General features: G+C 43.8%; 1 protein-coding gene across 1 annotated transcript; it reads left to right on the top strand.

The window, feature by feature from the left end:
• The first annotated feature begins 2,203 nt into the window (after positions 1 to 2,203).
• LOC137301979 (probable G-protein coupled receptor 139) lies at positions 2,204 to 5,851 on the top strand. The gene is made up of 2 exons (XM_067971695.1): positions 2,204 to 2,300; positions 4,956 to 5,851. Exons 1-2 carry the CDS (start codon positions 2,204 to 2,206, stop codon positions 5,849 to 5,851), a joined length of 993 nt encoding a protein of 330 aa, XP_067827796.1.
• Positions 5,852 to 16,433: the final 10,582 nt, after the last annotated feature.

Below are 16,433 nucleotides of genomic sequence, written 5' to 3' on the forward strand. Positions count from 1 at the left end.
ATTTAATATCTGCGTTTAAAAGGGCGGTTTTCTGCGATCACCAGCCTATTTATCTGGGCTCAATGGCGTTTACTTGGATCATCATCGTATATCTACGTTTATCGAGATTCACTGGCACCACCAGCCTCTGTATCTCGGTTTATCGGGGTTTACTGAGATCACCAGCCTCTATATCTGGGTTTATGTGGGATTACTGGGTTCACCAATCTATATATTTGGGTTGATCAGTGTGCTGGACTGGAATCACCAGCTTATATATCTCGGTTGACCGGATTTACTGGGATCACCAGCTTATGTATCTGGGTCTATCAGAGTTTACTTGGGTCACCAGTTCATATATCTGGGCTTATCGGGTTTACTGGGATCACCAGCCTATGTATCTGGCTTCATCAGTGGGTTTTCTGGGATGATCAGTCCATATATTTGGGTTTATCAATAGATTTACTGGGATTACCAGATAATCTACCTCGGATTATCAGGGTTTATGGAGGTCACCAGCCTATATATAAATATATAGATTGATTGTGGTTAACTTTGATCACCAGCGTGTATATCGTAGTTTATTACCGATTACAGTGATCAACATAGAGTCATAGAATCAAAGGAAGATTACAGCATGGATGGAAAGAGACCATTTGGCCCATCGAATCTGTGCCAGCTCTAAGCAAGACCGATCCAGCTAGTCCCAGTCCTAAGTCCTGTTCCCGTAGCCCTGCATTTATTTCCCTTTCAAGTTCTTATCCAGTTCCGTTAGAAGGCCATGATTGAATCTGCCTCCACCACCTCCTGGGACAGTGCATTCCAAATCCTAACCAATCGCTGTGTAAAAAAGGTTTTTCCTCATGTCACCCTTGGTTCATTTGCCAATCACATTAAATCTATGTCCTCTGGTTCTTGATTCTTCCACCAATGGGAACAGTTTCTCTCTATCTGCTCTTTCTAGACTCTTTATGATTTGGAATACACCTATCAAATCTTCTCGCAACTGTCTCTGTTCCAAGGAGAATGACCCCAGCTTCTCCAGCCTATCCATGTGACTAAAACCCCTGAAATCATTGTGGTAAATCTCTTCTGCACCCTCCCTGAGGCATTCACATCTATCCTAGAGTGGGGTGCACAGAACTGGAAACAATAGTCCAGTTGTGGCCGAACCAGTCTTTTATACAGGTTCATCATGACTTCCTTACTTTTGTATTCTGTGCCGCCATTTCAAAAGCTCAGGATCCCGTCTATTTTTTAAGACTTTTTCTCAACTTGCCCTGCCACCTTCAGCGATTTGTGCACATATACTCCGAGATCTCTCTCTTTCTGTTTATATTGCATTTCCTCGTTCTTCCTATCAATGTGTATTACTTCGCATTTTCTGCGTTAAATTTTATCTGCCACGTGCCCGCCATGCCACCAGCCTGCCTAGATCCTCCTGAAGTCTACCACTATCCTCCTCACTGTTTCCTACCCTTCCAAGATGTGTGTCATTTGCAAATTTTGAAATTGTGGCCTGTACACCCAAGTCCAAGTCATTTATATATATAAAGAAAAGAAGTGGTCCCAGAACCGACCCGTGGGGAACACCAATGGACACCTCCCTCCAGTCCGAAAAACAACAGTTCACCACTACTCTTTTTTCCCCCTGTCACTGGGTTTATCACGGTTTGCTGACACACCAGGCTACATATCTGGACATATTAGTGTCGGGGCTTGTCAGGTTTTCCTGCAATCCCAGCCTATATATAGGATCATTGAGATCAACAACATGTATATCTGGTTTATTCGGGTTTGCTGGGTTCACCAGCCAATATATCTGAGTTGATCAGAGTTTACTGCGATCACCGGCCTGTACATCTGTATTTATCGCGGTTTACTGGGATTACCAGTTGATATATCTGGGTTTTGCGGGGTATGTTGGTACCGCCACTCAAAATATCTAGGTTTTTCGTGCTTGCCCAGTATCACCAACATATATATTTATGTTTTTCGTGGCTATTCACGTCCCCAGGAAGACAAGTTCTGAAGTAGCTCCTGTGTACACAGCGTGTTTGTTCAGTGACTGTAATTAAACCCAGTCAGCGCGGGACTTCATTTTCCGAACGGTTGAATTCGCTCTGCTATAATTAAGGAAAATCCGCTCAATGTTTCAATCGGAGAATTGATCCCAGCACTTGGACCAACCACCGAATCATCGCTTCTGACTGAAGGGGAAATAATGTCTCTTAGTTTTATGATCAAGCTCCAGATTCTATGGGCGCTTTATGATATACAATTGATTTACTACCCCATCCTGGCTGCGTTCGGTGTCCCGGGTAAGTTACTATCTGCACCTGGTACTTCAGGAAGCCGAGTTTATCTGTACGCGGCGTCTTAGTCCGCCTGTTCAGCTCTTTATTTTATTACTCTCCCTACATTACAACATTGACTACACTGCAAATTTCATTGGTTGTGAGGCACTTTGGAAGGTTCTAAGTTTATGAAAGACGCCATCAAAATGTAATTCTTTCTTTCTTTCCATTGCTCTTGTGTGTTTAATAATGGCCCATGGTCCACTGATGTGAATTCTCATTCATTGGTGTCAGTTCAATGAAAAGTGTGGCCTAAGTGGTCATTATTAGTCCCATTCCATGCGATCTTATTAAGATCCCGGTCTTCTTTCAGACTACAACACACGTCATGTGACTGGATCTTTCTGTTCATTAAAAGTGTGCATTCTGCTGTAAATACTGAGTCCGACTGACAAGTGAGAAACGTTTTATGATCTCACACGGTCTGCAATTTCGGCTGGATATATTTAGTTATGTAGTTGTACAGATGAGTCCAACCAGATAAATGACCAATGCATTTATGATCCAATCTGGTTCAACTCTCTCGCTTTCCACCGCTTCATGGTTTACACTGGTGTCACTGTCTCTGAATGGTTAAATTAGAATGGTTCAGTGAGCTACTATTAATTTTATTCACGTCATTTAATGGATTCATTTCCAATAATTATTCTTCATTAACAATCTAATCCCGTGCCCGCTTGCTACAGTGCTTCGTTTCTCTGATCAGGACCCACAATCAATGTAAGGGGCGTATTCTGATAGTGAAACTCATTCAATATTTTATTCGGCATTTTCCCTATATAAATTGGAAGTTTATTGAATTCGCACTGCGGAAGCGAAATAGCAAGATTAACAGTATTTGACTAGAATTCAGATCGATTTGTAATCACAGGTTGGTTTGAAGGATTAGGGAGAACTGAGGACAATTATTTTCACCCAGAGGGTGATGGGAGTCCGGAACTCGCTGCCTGAAAGGGTGGTAGAGGCAGAACCCTCAACTCATTCAAACAGTTGAAGTGCCGTAACCGACATGGCGACGGACCAAGTGCTGGAAACTGGCATTAAGCTGGTTAGTTCGGTTCGACCGGCACGGACACGATGGGCCGAATCGTCTCCTTCTGTGCCGTAACTTTCTATGATTCTATGATTCTATGGTGTATTATATTACCAGTAATATTATTCCACGATTTAATGTAAATGCTCGTTGTTATAAATGTTACCTGTAATATAATTGGAAAACTTGCCTGCAAAATTAACGAAATTATATTATCATTTTCTACATTTGTATTTTTTGGTGCGGAGCATCACACATGACCCTGAATATTCAATTGCCGATCATGGAGCTTAGCTCGACTGTAACTCCTTTCATCCAATGATTGACCATTGGGAATCAGGGAACAGAGTATCAGATTGGGCCTCACTTCCAAAATATAAAACGAACAGGGATTGAAATATTTAGTATTTTAGACCAGGAGCAGAAAACTGGAATAATTATCTCAGGGGCTAGATAATGTGGGCCACGACAGGCTGTTTCCGTTTCACCTTGTCCAGAACAACAGGACAGTAGCGGGCAACGCCTGCAATTGAAGGGTGAGTTGGGGCGTGAAGTCAAAAGTAAGCTGCAGAAACAATATTTATGTGTTTGAGCAGCCAATCTATGGAACAGGCTCCTTAGGGAGATGGTGGAAGCAGTTGGTATTGATTCATTAGTGAGGTTTCTTTCAGAAAATAACATTTTGGGTACAGTAGATGAGTAATATGAAACATGACGTCTGCTAAGTGTAACATGATGGGCGGGGGGGGTGTGGCTGGTGGAAAGGTGGTTTTGGATCTATGGTTCTCAAACGTTTCGAAATATGAGGATTTCCTCACCTCATGTCTGGGTCTGTTGTACATTATTTGTCAGAGATTGATTGCTATGATTTATCGACAACCCCTTTATCGTTGTATCATGCGACTACCGGGAAGGTAGAAGGTGCACTCAATGGACCTTGGTGTTTTTTAATCTTGCAATTCCTCTGTTCCAATATTCCTGTCTCTCACGTACATTAATACATTGGATGGGAGGGTTTGATTTGTGTCATTGCACAGTTGCTCTCAATGGCTTGAACAAGTGACCATCGTCAATGTATGAGCACAGACAATGGGTGTTGTTAGCTCACTATTCCATTCAAAGGTTATCAGCGATTCCACCATTCCTTTTTCTCCCTGGGCCCTTTTATCCCTTCCCCAGCTCGAGACATTAAATCCAGATATCACACCAACAGCTGACACACACACACTGCAATTCAAATACGCAAACATCTGACCTTTTATTTACCCCGCTGTCTCAAGTGTCGGTGAGGCTCTCGCTTTCCGTTTGGTTACTTTTGTATTCATTCTCGACTAAGTTTCTGTTTTCAACCATGTTTCATTTGATCCCGTTGCTTCACTTATTTGCCGAAGCCCGTCACAGCTAAAATAATCGGATTCCATCATTGGAGACAAAGTCAAGATGCAAATTCTTAACGCATTTAAGGTTATTATGAAGATCATTATTGCCCCATGTTCTATAAGCTGCTCCTTTATTTCACTGGAAATGCATCAAATTAGTGTTTTTCCTGAGTCTGGTGAATCATTTCCCTGTTTCGCTTTTTACAGTTAACGTGGTGACGATTGTGATCCTGTCTCGGGGAAAGTGCGGTCTCTCCAAATGTGTCACTCGCTACCTGGTGGCGATGGCAGCGGCAGATCTACTGGTTGTTATCTTCGATCTGATATTAAGGCAGGTTCCGATTATTTATTGGGAAAAATTTAGATTTCTGTGGTACGTTGGACTGTGTAATATCCACGCCGTCCTGCTTTATGCAGTCACGGACTGTTCTGTTTGGTTCACGGTCACTTTCACCTTTGATCGATTTGTGGCCATTTGTTGCCAGAAGCTGAAAACTAAATATTGCACCGAGAAGACGGCGGCTGTGGTTCTCGGAACAGTCACTGTGCTGAGCGGCTTGAAGAATATTTTCTGGTATTTTCTGTATAGAAATGAGTATTGGCTTAATAACAGTCCCTGGTTTTGCCGCGTGACACCCGAAGTATCTCGTTCGCTGGCCTGGGCTGTCATTGAATTGATGCATTATATTTTCACTCCATTTGTTCCATTTCTTTTGATTGTACTGCTCAATGTATTAACGGTCAGACACATTTTGGTGGCCAGCAGAGCCCGCAGGAGAATCCGGGGTCCGAGCAGTGGGGAGAGTTCCAGTGACCCAGAGATGGAGAACCGAAGGAAATCCATCGTTGTACTGTTTGTTATATCAGGGAATTTCATCCTGTTATGGGTGGTGTTCATGGTGTGTTCTATATTGAGGCGGTTGGATTATTTGGGATATCCTGTTCCCCTGCCCACATTTCTGCGAGAAATCGGCTTCATGCTCCAGCTCCTGAGTTGCTGCACGAACACTTTTGTTTATGCAGTGACTCAGAGGAAGTTCAGAGAGGAGTTGAGGAATGGAGTGAAATATCCCCTCGCAATGATGGTCAAATTAATTAGATGAGAAGATCTCACACTTTCTAACATTCTCAGGTATTTTTGTTTCATATTCTGTTGAATCTAATATTGGGCGTATTTAACTCTTAATATTTTGTGAAACATTTCACACTCTGCTCCCGTCTTAAAAGTAAGTTAATGTCGCCATTCTTCACGAGATAGGACCCAGATATGATCTAACTACAGATGCGGTTTGAACGTGTCATTGCCCTGGAGCGATTAGCTGCTTTAAACAGTCCTGTGCTCAACACGCAGTCCGGGGTGTTTTGGGAATGACCCCTTGTTGTGATTATTTCCAAAAAAATAATCCACTTGTGCACAATGTCCGGTCATACAGAGGATGTTTAGTACCTCAGTGTTGGTAAGTTTCTCTGATCTCTGGCACTCTTTGAAGGAAGCCTTTGTGAATAACAAGATAGACACCAGAAAACAGTCAAGGCAGCAGGTAGATTGTGGATGCTATTAAACTGTGCACCGTCACTGAGACAAATAGAGAAAAATAATCAATGTTGCTACATTAATTCTAATCAACTCGTGCGCCTTAGTCTAAGTGTGTTCCATTTATTTGTCACAGTTTCCATGCAGATGTTGAACTAATTTCATCGAATGTATTTAATCGTGTTCAGTGTTCTGTATCTTTTACCTGTGGTTGAATAAAGCAGATTGTGAATCGGACTAAAAGATGCTTAGCCCAGTGATAACTTGGTCCACCGTTACAGGGATTGTAAGAGGACAAATAGATCTGTAGCAGATCAATATTGCTCCACTCCCGGGACCAGGTAAAGCACAGTTCCGTATTCCAGTACTGCACACTGAACCGTCCCGGTCCAGCACTCTCCCCGGTCCTCGTACAGCACACTCCCGGGTCCCTATACAGCACACTTGCGGGTCCCGGTATAGCACATTCCCAGGTCCCGTTACAGCAAAATCCCGGATCCAGGTACAGCGCACTCACGGGTTCTGGTACAGCACACTCCCCGCTCCTGGAAAAGCACTCTCCCGTGCTCCGGTAGAGCAAATTCCCAGGTCCCGCAACAACACAATACCGGATCTAGGTACAGCATGCTCCCGGGTCGCAATACGGCAACTCCCCGGTCCCGGTACGGCAAACTCTCGGGTCTCAGTATAATATATTCCCAGCTTCCTGCACAGCACACTCCCCGCTCCCGGAAAAGCACTCTCCCCGGACCCGGTACAGCACATTCCTGGGTCCCGTAACAGCACATTCCTGGATCCAGGTACAGCACAGTCCAGATTCCTGGTATTGCACGGTCCCGGATCCAGGAACAGCACACTCCCAGGTCCAGATGCAACACAATCCCAAGTCGCCTCACGGCAAACTCCCCGATCCCGGAATAGCATGCTCCCGGGTCCCGATAAAGCACGCTCACAGGCCGCGGTATATCACATTCCGGGGTCCCGGTATAGCACACTCCTCTGTCCAGGTACAGGACACTCCCTGTCCCAGCAGACCACACTCCTCGTCTGCACCACGTCTTTTTTGTCAACTTTATTATATTTGTGTGCTTTAGTTACGAACTCTCCTACCAGTGGAAAGAGTTTCTCCTTATCTACTGTATCAAAACCTCGAATCATTTTGAACAGAACTATTCCCCCTTCACTTAACCATCGCTGCTCTCAGGAGAACAATCCCAGCTTCTCCAGTCTCTCCACATTACTGAAGTCCCTCATATCTGGTACCATTCTAGTTGATGATACAATTGGTGTGTTCCGAAATGCATCGATTTATTAGTGTTGCCTTGTGGACCTTAGGTTCCTCCGGCCTACCGTGTTACAACAGCAGATGAGAGTTTTAAAACAGCGTTTCAGTATTACTTGTTTAAAGGAGGGAGTGGGGCGATTGGCGACAATTGATTTGGGTGAAAGGGCGGGCCACAGGTCTTCAAATCGAAAGAACCAAACACATAATTCCTATTTTCGTGAAGCAGATGTACATCGCTTTGAACTGTCAATTAGGGAAATTGGGAAGGGAAAGATGCTCCCTGGTGTAAACGGATGAAATTACTCAGCTTACAGTTAAAGATCCGCTGAAAGGTCGAGCGGCCTTTTCCAGTTCCCGTGTGGGAAAAGTTTAGGGTTTTAGGCACTTGATAAGGTGCTTTTTTGATTTGGTTCTCACCAATGAAAAATAATATTTGTCACAAACGAGAAGATGAGGAAATCATGGGTTACCTGTCCATGTTTCCTACATGATGTACAAAAGAAACAAATATTCTCCTGAATACGTTTCTGGGAATTTTGAAAGGGTCCCTGACGTGCATTTGGACTCTGAAAATTAAAAGGCCACAAATGAAGCGGTTTGATAAAATTCGATTGGGTGGGAGGAGGCTCGTGTTGAGCATAAAAGCTGGCATAGATCAGTTGGGTCGAATGGCCTGTTTCTGTGCTGTAAATTCTGTGTAATCTATGCAAACGTGGCACTGACATTTCTCTGTCTCGAATGTACAATGCTCACCGAGGCAGAGGTCTGAGAGTCCTCGGTTCAACACTTTTAAAACAACAACTTGCTTTTATATATCGCGCCAATAACGTAGTAAAAAGCCCCATGGCGCTTCACAGCAGCGATTATCAAACATAATCTGACACCGGGCTACATGAGTAGATATGAGTAATGGTGACCAAAATCTTGGTGAAAGTGATAGATTTTCAGGAGCGACATCAAGGAGGAAAGGTTTAGGGAGGGAATTCCAGAAATTATGGTATAGGCAGCTGAAGGAAAGCCGCCAATGGTGGAGCGAAGGAAATTGTGATTGTGCAAGAGGCCAGAATTGGAGGAACACTCAGATCTTGAAGGGTTGGATGGTAGGAGGAGGTTACAGAGATAGAGAGGGGCGAGGCCATGTAAGGATTTGAAAACAACCAGGAGAATTTTAATGTTGATTCGGAAAATCAAACGAAGCCAAACCTGTGACCAGTTTGACGGCGGCAATTCTCAAATCCCAATATTTGTCCTTAATCCGGCATTTTACCATATTTTCAGCACAGAGTCCTTCTCAGTCATGTATCGAGTTACATTGAGTTACATCGAAACTACAATACAGAAACAGGCCATTCAGCCCTTCTGGTCTATTTATTCTGCACACGACCGTCCTCCCTCCTTACTTCATCTAACCCTATCAGGACACCCTTCTATTCCTTTCCCCCTCATGTGGTGATCCAGCTTCCCCTTAAATGCATCGATGCGATTTGCCTCAACTCTTCCTTGTGGTAGTGCGTTCCACATTATTACCATTCTTTGGGTAAAGAAGTTTCAGCTGAATTCCCAATTGGATTTATTAGGGACTATTTTGTATGTGTGACCTCTAGTTTTGGACATGCCCAGAAGTGGAAACATATGCTCTAGGTCTAACCTATCAAACCATATCATTATTTTAAAGTCCTCTATCAGGTCACCCCTCAGCCTTCCCTTTTCTCGAGAAAAGTGAACCAACCTGTTCAGCCTTTCGTGATAAGGATGTCCTCTCCTTTCTGGCATCATCCTTGTGACTCAAGTTTTCGCCCTCTCCAATGCCTCCATATCATTTCTAAAGTATGGAGACCATAACTGTGCACAATACTCCAAGTGTCGCCTACCCAAAGTTAGGCACAAGTTTAAAATAACTTCTTTGCTTTTCAATTCTATCCCTCGAGAAATGAACCCCAGTGCTTGATTTACCTTTTTTATGGTCTTAGTAATCTGTGTTGCTACTTTTTAGTGAATTGTGTATCGATAACCCTAAATTCGTCTGCTCACTTATTCCATTTGGACTCTTATTATCCAAGCAGTATGTGGCCTACTTAAACTTCCAATCACTTTGCGCCACCTCACACTTACCTATATTGAAATTCATTTTCCAATTACATGCTGATTCTGCAATTTTATTGGTGTATTCTTGCATTTTGACGCATTCTTCCTTTGCAATATCTATACCTCCCAATTTCATGCCGTCCGCAAATTTTGAAATTGTACTTCGGATTCCTGAATTCAAATAGTTAATGGAAATTATGAACACCAATTGACCCAGCAGCGATCTCTGTGGAACATCACTACCGACCTTTTGCCAGTCTGATTAGCTATCCTTAACCTCTACTCTCTGTTTCCTGTATTGTAGCCAGCTTGTTATCCACTGACTCCACATGCTCAGATTTTAGCCATGAAACTACAATGCTGTATCTTTTTTTTATTCGTTCATAGGATGTGAGCGTCGGTGGCGAGGCCGGCATTTACTGCCCATCCCTAATTGCCCTTGAGAAGGTGGTGGTGATCCGCCTTCTTGAACCGCTTCATTCCGCGTGGTGAAGGTTCTCCCACAGTGCTATTAGGAAGGGCGTTCCAGGATTTCGACCCAGCGACGATGAAGGAACGGCGATATATTTCGAAGTGGGGATGGTGTGTTACTTGGAGGGGAACGTGCAGTTGATGTTGTCCCCATGTTCCTGCTGCTCTTGTCTTTCTCGGTGGTAGAGGTCGCGGGTTTGGGAGGTGCTGTCGAAGAAGCCTTGGCGAGTTGCTGCAGTGCATCCTGTGGATGGTACACACTGCAGCCACTGTGCGCTGGTGATGAAGGGAGTGAATATTTAGTGTGGTGGATGGGGTGCCAATCAAGCGGGCTCCTTTGTCCTGGATGGTATCGAGCTTCTTAAGTGTTCTTGGAACTGCACTCATCCAGGCAAGTGGAGAGTATTCCATCACATTCCTGAATTTTGCCTTGCAGATGTTGGAAAGGCTTTGGGGAGTCAGGAGATGAGTCACTCGCCGCAGAATGGCCAGCCTCTGACCTGCTCTTGTAGCCACAGTATTTATTTGGCTGGTCCAGTTAAGTTTCTCGTCAATGGTGACCCCCAGCATGTTGATGGTGGCGGATTCGGCGATAGTAATTCAATTGGATGTCAAGGGGAGGTGGTTAGACTCTCTTTTGTTGGAGATGGTCATTGCCTGACACTTGTCTGGCGCGAATGTTACTTGCCACTTATGAGCCCAAGCCTGGATGTTGTCCAGGTCTTGCTGCGTGTGGGCTCGGACTGCTTCATTATTTGAGGGATTGCAAATGGAACTAAACACTGTGCAATTGTCAGCGAACATCCCCATTTCTGACCTTATGATGGAGGGAAGGTCATTGATGAATCAGCTGAAGATGCTTGGGCCTAGGACACTGCCCTGAGGAACTCCTGCAGCAATGCCCTGGGGCTGAGATGATTATCCTCCAACAACCACTATCATCTTCCTTTGTGCTAGGTATGACTCCAGCCACTGAAGAATTTTCCCCCTGATTCCCATTGACTTCAATTTTACTTGTGCTCCTTGGTGCCACACTCGGTCAAATGCTGTTTTGATGTCAAGGGCAGTCATTCTCACCTCACCTCTGGAATTCAGCTCTTTTTTCAATATTTGGACCAAGGCTGTAATGAGGTCCGGAGCCGAGTGGTCCTGGCGGAACCCAAACTGAGCATCTTATCTGCTGATGTCCTACTTTGGAACATGAGCAGATATACCTCAAGTCCACGTTTCCGCACAGGAAGCAGTTCCACAAGTTTGTGTGTATGTGCGTACGCATGTGTGCATGCGTGCGCTTGTATGCGTGAGCGTGTGTGTGTTTAAATCTGATTGAGTGTGGATGTGTGTGTATGTGTGGTGCATATGTATGTGTGCGTTAATATGTCTATGTTCGCTTTTGTGCGTATGTTTGAGCGCGTGTTTGTGTGTATGTGTGTTTTTGTGTGTACATATGTGTGCGTTAATGTGTGTATTTGTGTTTTTGCGTAGGTATGAGCGCGTGTGTGTGCGCACGTTTTTTGTTTATTTTGCTATGTGCGTGCTTTTGAGTGCGCATATGTGTGTATGTGTGCACGTCTGTGCGTATTTCCACGTATGTGCGCGTGTATTTGTGTCTGTGTGCTGAGTAAAGAGCCAGGGTTCTTTTAATGGTGTATGCTCAACACAACCTTTGCGTTGTTTCGGTGGTGTAATGGTGAGCACTGTGGAGTTGGAATCCAGTGTACCGCGTTTAAATCTTGTTGAAACCTGTTTTGAGTTGATCCCTATGTTTCCCATATCAAAGAAGACACTCTTTAAAATGTATGCACAGGTCGAATCTCGAGTTGAAAATTCAAAAATCCTCCAGCCACTGCAGCTGCTGCAATCCATCTTACTGGAGCTTCAGGCCAGCTCATTGCGCAATGACGGATTGTTTTCTTGCAGTGAATGTTAATTCTTAAGTTGTCAGAATCCATCTCGTCTCATAACCTGGGCTTGTTCTGCTCTCTTTCTTTCTTTCCTCCTTAAGCGGTAAAGAGATCTTTCTGCTCCACTGGGCTTCATGTGACTGGCGCAGCAGAAGCTGGTTTTCGTCCAGTTGAAGCGCTGGATAAGAAAGATTTCCTTTCCTCTCTCATTTTTGCCAATCAAGAATATTGGAAAATGACAAATGGCTGCTCTTAAAATGCAGCAGGTGCTCACACTGTGCCATTCCTCAGGCAGGATGCTTCATTCCTGGCCGCTTGGTGGCCTTTCGAGTCCTGCAAAGAATGGGCGCTTTTATGCGTACAACCGATGGGAGCGCTCTCATGGAGCGCAAATAAAGACCTCAAAGCTGTTTTAATCCGCCTTCAAATAGAACGGGAAAGAATAAAACTAAAAATACCGATCAGAACTAGCTGGCCCAGAGTGGAAATGAAATGGTCGAATTCTTGTTGTTATCCTCTTGTGACAAGTTCCGAAGCTCTCTCGAGTCCGATGACAAAAACATTAATGGACTAATGATTCAAGACCGAATGCTTTATCTGCTGCCTCCCCGTACACGGAACATTGACAGAAGATTCGGCCCGTTTTTTTTTCCCAGTGCAAGGGAGAGAATTGTCTGATCAGCTCTGCTAATTAAGGTAGAAAAATCTCGGGGAAATTGGTCACCCCTGAGTGATTCATAGGGAAGTTTTGGATCATTTGTAAAAGCCTCCGACTCACTCAGAAACAAACCCAGACACACGGATTGACCCAGAATTAACCAACAGATGGACACAGAGACAACACAGACCGAGGCAGTATGGAGGAACACATGGGGATAGACAAGAGAAAGAGAAGGACAAAGTGATTTGTTGACAAAAACGTGACTTAAAACTGAAAAGACAACCACAAGAGGCTGCTAATGTTTGTAGTGACCGGATGTGGTGTCTAGGATGTGCCGCAGGGCTCCATGCCTTAGTTGATGAAAAATCCTGTCGAACAAGCAGGGATTCCTGGCATCAAATCCCAGCGAGATCTCATTCTATTCACCTTGGTTGCATTTCCCTATTTGTGAATTTTAAGCGAGGGCTTTGAGAATCTTCGGAATTCAGCAAATACAGCGATGCCAACTGCACCTTTAATGTGCGGACTGACATCTCACAGAAAGTATGAAGTAAGATGCTGGAAGTCTGAAATAATAACAGAAAATACTGGAAAAACTCAGCGGGTCAGACAGCGTCTGTGTAGAGACGAAGATCGGATAACGTTCTGGCGAAAGGTCATCGATTGAAAAATTTTTCAACCTCCCTCTCTCCACAGATGCTGCCTGAACCGTTGAGTATTTCCAGCATTTCCTGTTTTTATCTCAGTGAATGAGTCGATGACGTGTGTCGAGTATCCTCCGCTGGAGAAACGATTTTACAAACCACGTTACTTACACAGGATCAAAGGAACACGAGAAGGCCATGGAGCCTCTCCAGCCTGTTCCTCCATTCAATCATATAATGACTGATCTGTACGTGAATTCCATTTACACGTCTATGACCCATTTCCCTTGATACTCTTACCGAGGAAAAATCTATTTATAGCATTTTCAAAATTTCAATTGACCCAGCACCCACGGATTTCCACTACCCTTTGTGTGTCCAAGGTGCATCCTGATAACACCCATGAACGACCTAGCTCTAATTGCAAGAATATGCTCAATTGTTCTACATTCCTCCGCCAGAGGAATGTAGAACAATTGAGCATATTCTTGCAATTAGAATCTACCCTATCGAATCTCGTTATCATTTTAGACACCTCGAATGGGTGGTCATCCCACCGTGTAAACTCAAGGTAATACAAGCAAGTTTTATGCAAACTTTGCACGTAATTTTCCCTTTTAAGCTCACGTATTCAGGTGAATCTTTGCGTCACTCCATCCAGCGTCAATATATCCTTCTGAGTTGCAGTGCCCAAAACTGAACGAAGTTCTCCAGGTGGAATCTCACCAACGATCTGTGCATCTGAAGCATCAATTCCTAACTTTTGTTTTCCAAACGCCTTGAGATAAAGGCCAAAACTTCATCAGCCTTTTGGATTGCTTTTTGTACCTGCACTGTAGCTTTTAATGATTTATGTTCCTTGACGCCCGAATATCTTTACTCCTTCACACTTCCGAGTCTCTCGCCACAAAGAAAATATTTCGAGTTTTCTTTCTTGGATCCAAAGTGGATGACCTCACACTGCCTCAAATTAGCTTCATCTGCCACGCTTTTGCCCACCCGCTTAGGCTGGCAATGTCCTTTCTTAACTTCCTGCTCCCATCTACACACCTTACTGTGCCTTCCAGTTTAGTGTTATGTGCAAATTTGTATATAGAACTCTCTCCGTCTTCGTTCAACGCCATTTGCCACATTCTGGCAATCCGAATACATTCATAGAATCATAGCATCATCGAATGATACAGCACAGAAGGAGGCCATTCGGTCTTCGTGCATGAGCGGCTCTTTGAAAAGCTATCCAATTAGTCTCAGTAGCCTGCCCTTTCCCCAAAGCCCTGCAAATTTTCCATCGTCAAATATGTATCCAATTTTCTTTTGAAAGTTATTATTGAATCTGCTTCCACCACCCTCTGATGCATTCCAATCGCTGTTTTTTTTAAATGTTCTCCTCATGTCGCCTCTGGATCTTTTGACAATACTATCAATCTGTCTTGTCTGGTTACCGGCCCTTCTGCCTCTGGAAACAGTTTCTCCTTATTTGCTCAATCACAACCCTTCATGATTAGGAACACCTCGATCAAATCTGCCTCTTACCTTCTCTGCTCCAAGAGAAAGGTTCCTCCTTCTTTAGTCTCTATGCACCTTTTCTCTCTCTTATAACTTTTAAACAATTCCGAACCTATTTCACAAGCTTACCTCCAATTCCATGCACTTTAAATTCCGCTAACCATCTCTTGAGAGGAGCCTTATCAAATACCTTCTGGAAGCCCAGATAGAGGATATAATTGGGCATTTTCTTATTTATTCATTCATGGGATGTGGGCGTCGCTGGGAAGGCCAACATTTATTGCCCATCCCTAAATGTCATGTTAATAAACGTGGAATAGAGAGGAGACAATGAGACGATAGGCGGGAGTCCAAAGTTAAATAAAGACGTACCGTGGTAGGATCAATTTGATGTAGATAGGTTGGAGTCAGCTGGAGCATCGACGAACTGATGTCCAGGTTCGGAGGCAGGTGTGGACAACGAGTGAGTCGAGAAGCTTTTGAAGGGTAGAGTATCAGAGGACGCACAGCTGGAGGTATTTCCGACCGAATGAAAAGCCAGGAGATGTGCAGAACCAATCGCGGGGAGAAAAACTGTGGGGAAATTGAAGATCATTTGAAGATCCAGAAACGGCGGAGAAATTGACTACGGTCCAGGAGAGTGAATTTATAGCCAGGAACCAGGAACTGAAGCAAAATAAAGCTAACAAAATAGTAGGACCAGTAGGATAGTCATAAGCTCAGCAGGTAATAGTGGTGGTGGAAGATGGGCTTCAAGCTGGACAAAATTACCGTCAAACTGAAGCAAATGAATAGCAGATAAGACTCACAGCAGCTAAGGGTAAAAATGTAATCCTGTGCAGTCCCGTGGAGTAGCGTAGTCTTGAAGTCTAGGTAAGTCCAAGAATTTGGAAGCCAAATTTGAGCAAAGATCCAGTGCTTACTGATGAAAATAAAGAGCAGACATGGTCGGGGAGTGGGCCCAGGTAACTTTATAGTTGCAGCTTGAACTTATAGTTCGGCCTAAAGTGGACCTATTATTAGAGTCAGTGGAAGTTAAACAGGGGAAGAGAGTATATTTGGGGAGAAAGGGCTTAGGATGGCAAAGGATGCACAAGGATCGTTTTGAACAGCAATGGACCTCCCTATGGACCTGGCAGCCTTGGAGCCATCATAAAAATGCCATCTTTTAATGTAAGTATGTCAATCTTCGAGGGGATAAGAAATAAATTTTCCAGAGTAAACTGGGCTGTGCTGTTAAAGGGTAGCCCATTGACCAAGGTAGTAAATATTCAAATGTTTATTTGTAGAATCCAAAACCAATTAATACCTCTTAAATGAAAAAAAACACGAACTGTGTAGTTAAGCAACCATGACCAACTGATGAATTAAGAGAGAGTATCGATCTAAAAGAAAAGTCTTACACAAATACAGGAAAAGTGGAAATCCAGTGGACTGGGGGAGCCATAAAAACATTAAAATGATAAAAACAAGTGAATAATATGTGCATGAAGCTTTTAGAAACGATAATCCGGGACATAATTAATGGTCACTTGAATAAGTGTGGATTAATAAAGGAAAATCAGCATGGATTTGTTAAATGCAAATCGTCTTTA

The sequence above is a fragment of the Heptranchias perlo genome, chromosome 35, assembly GCF_035084215.1.
Source record: "Heptranchias perlo isolate sHepPer1 chromosome 35, sHepPer1.hap1, whole genome shotgun sequence".
Classification (NCBI taxonomy): Eukaryota; Metazoa; Chordata; class Chondrichthyes; order Hexanchiformes; family Hexanchidae; genus Heptranchias; species Heptranchias perlo.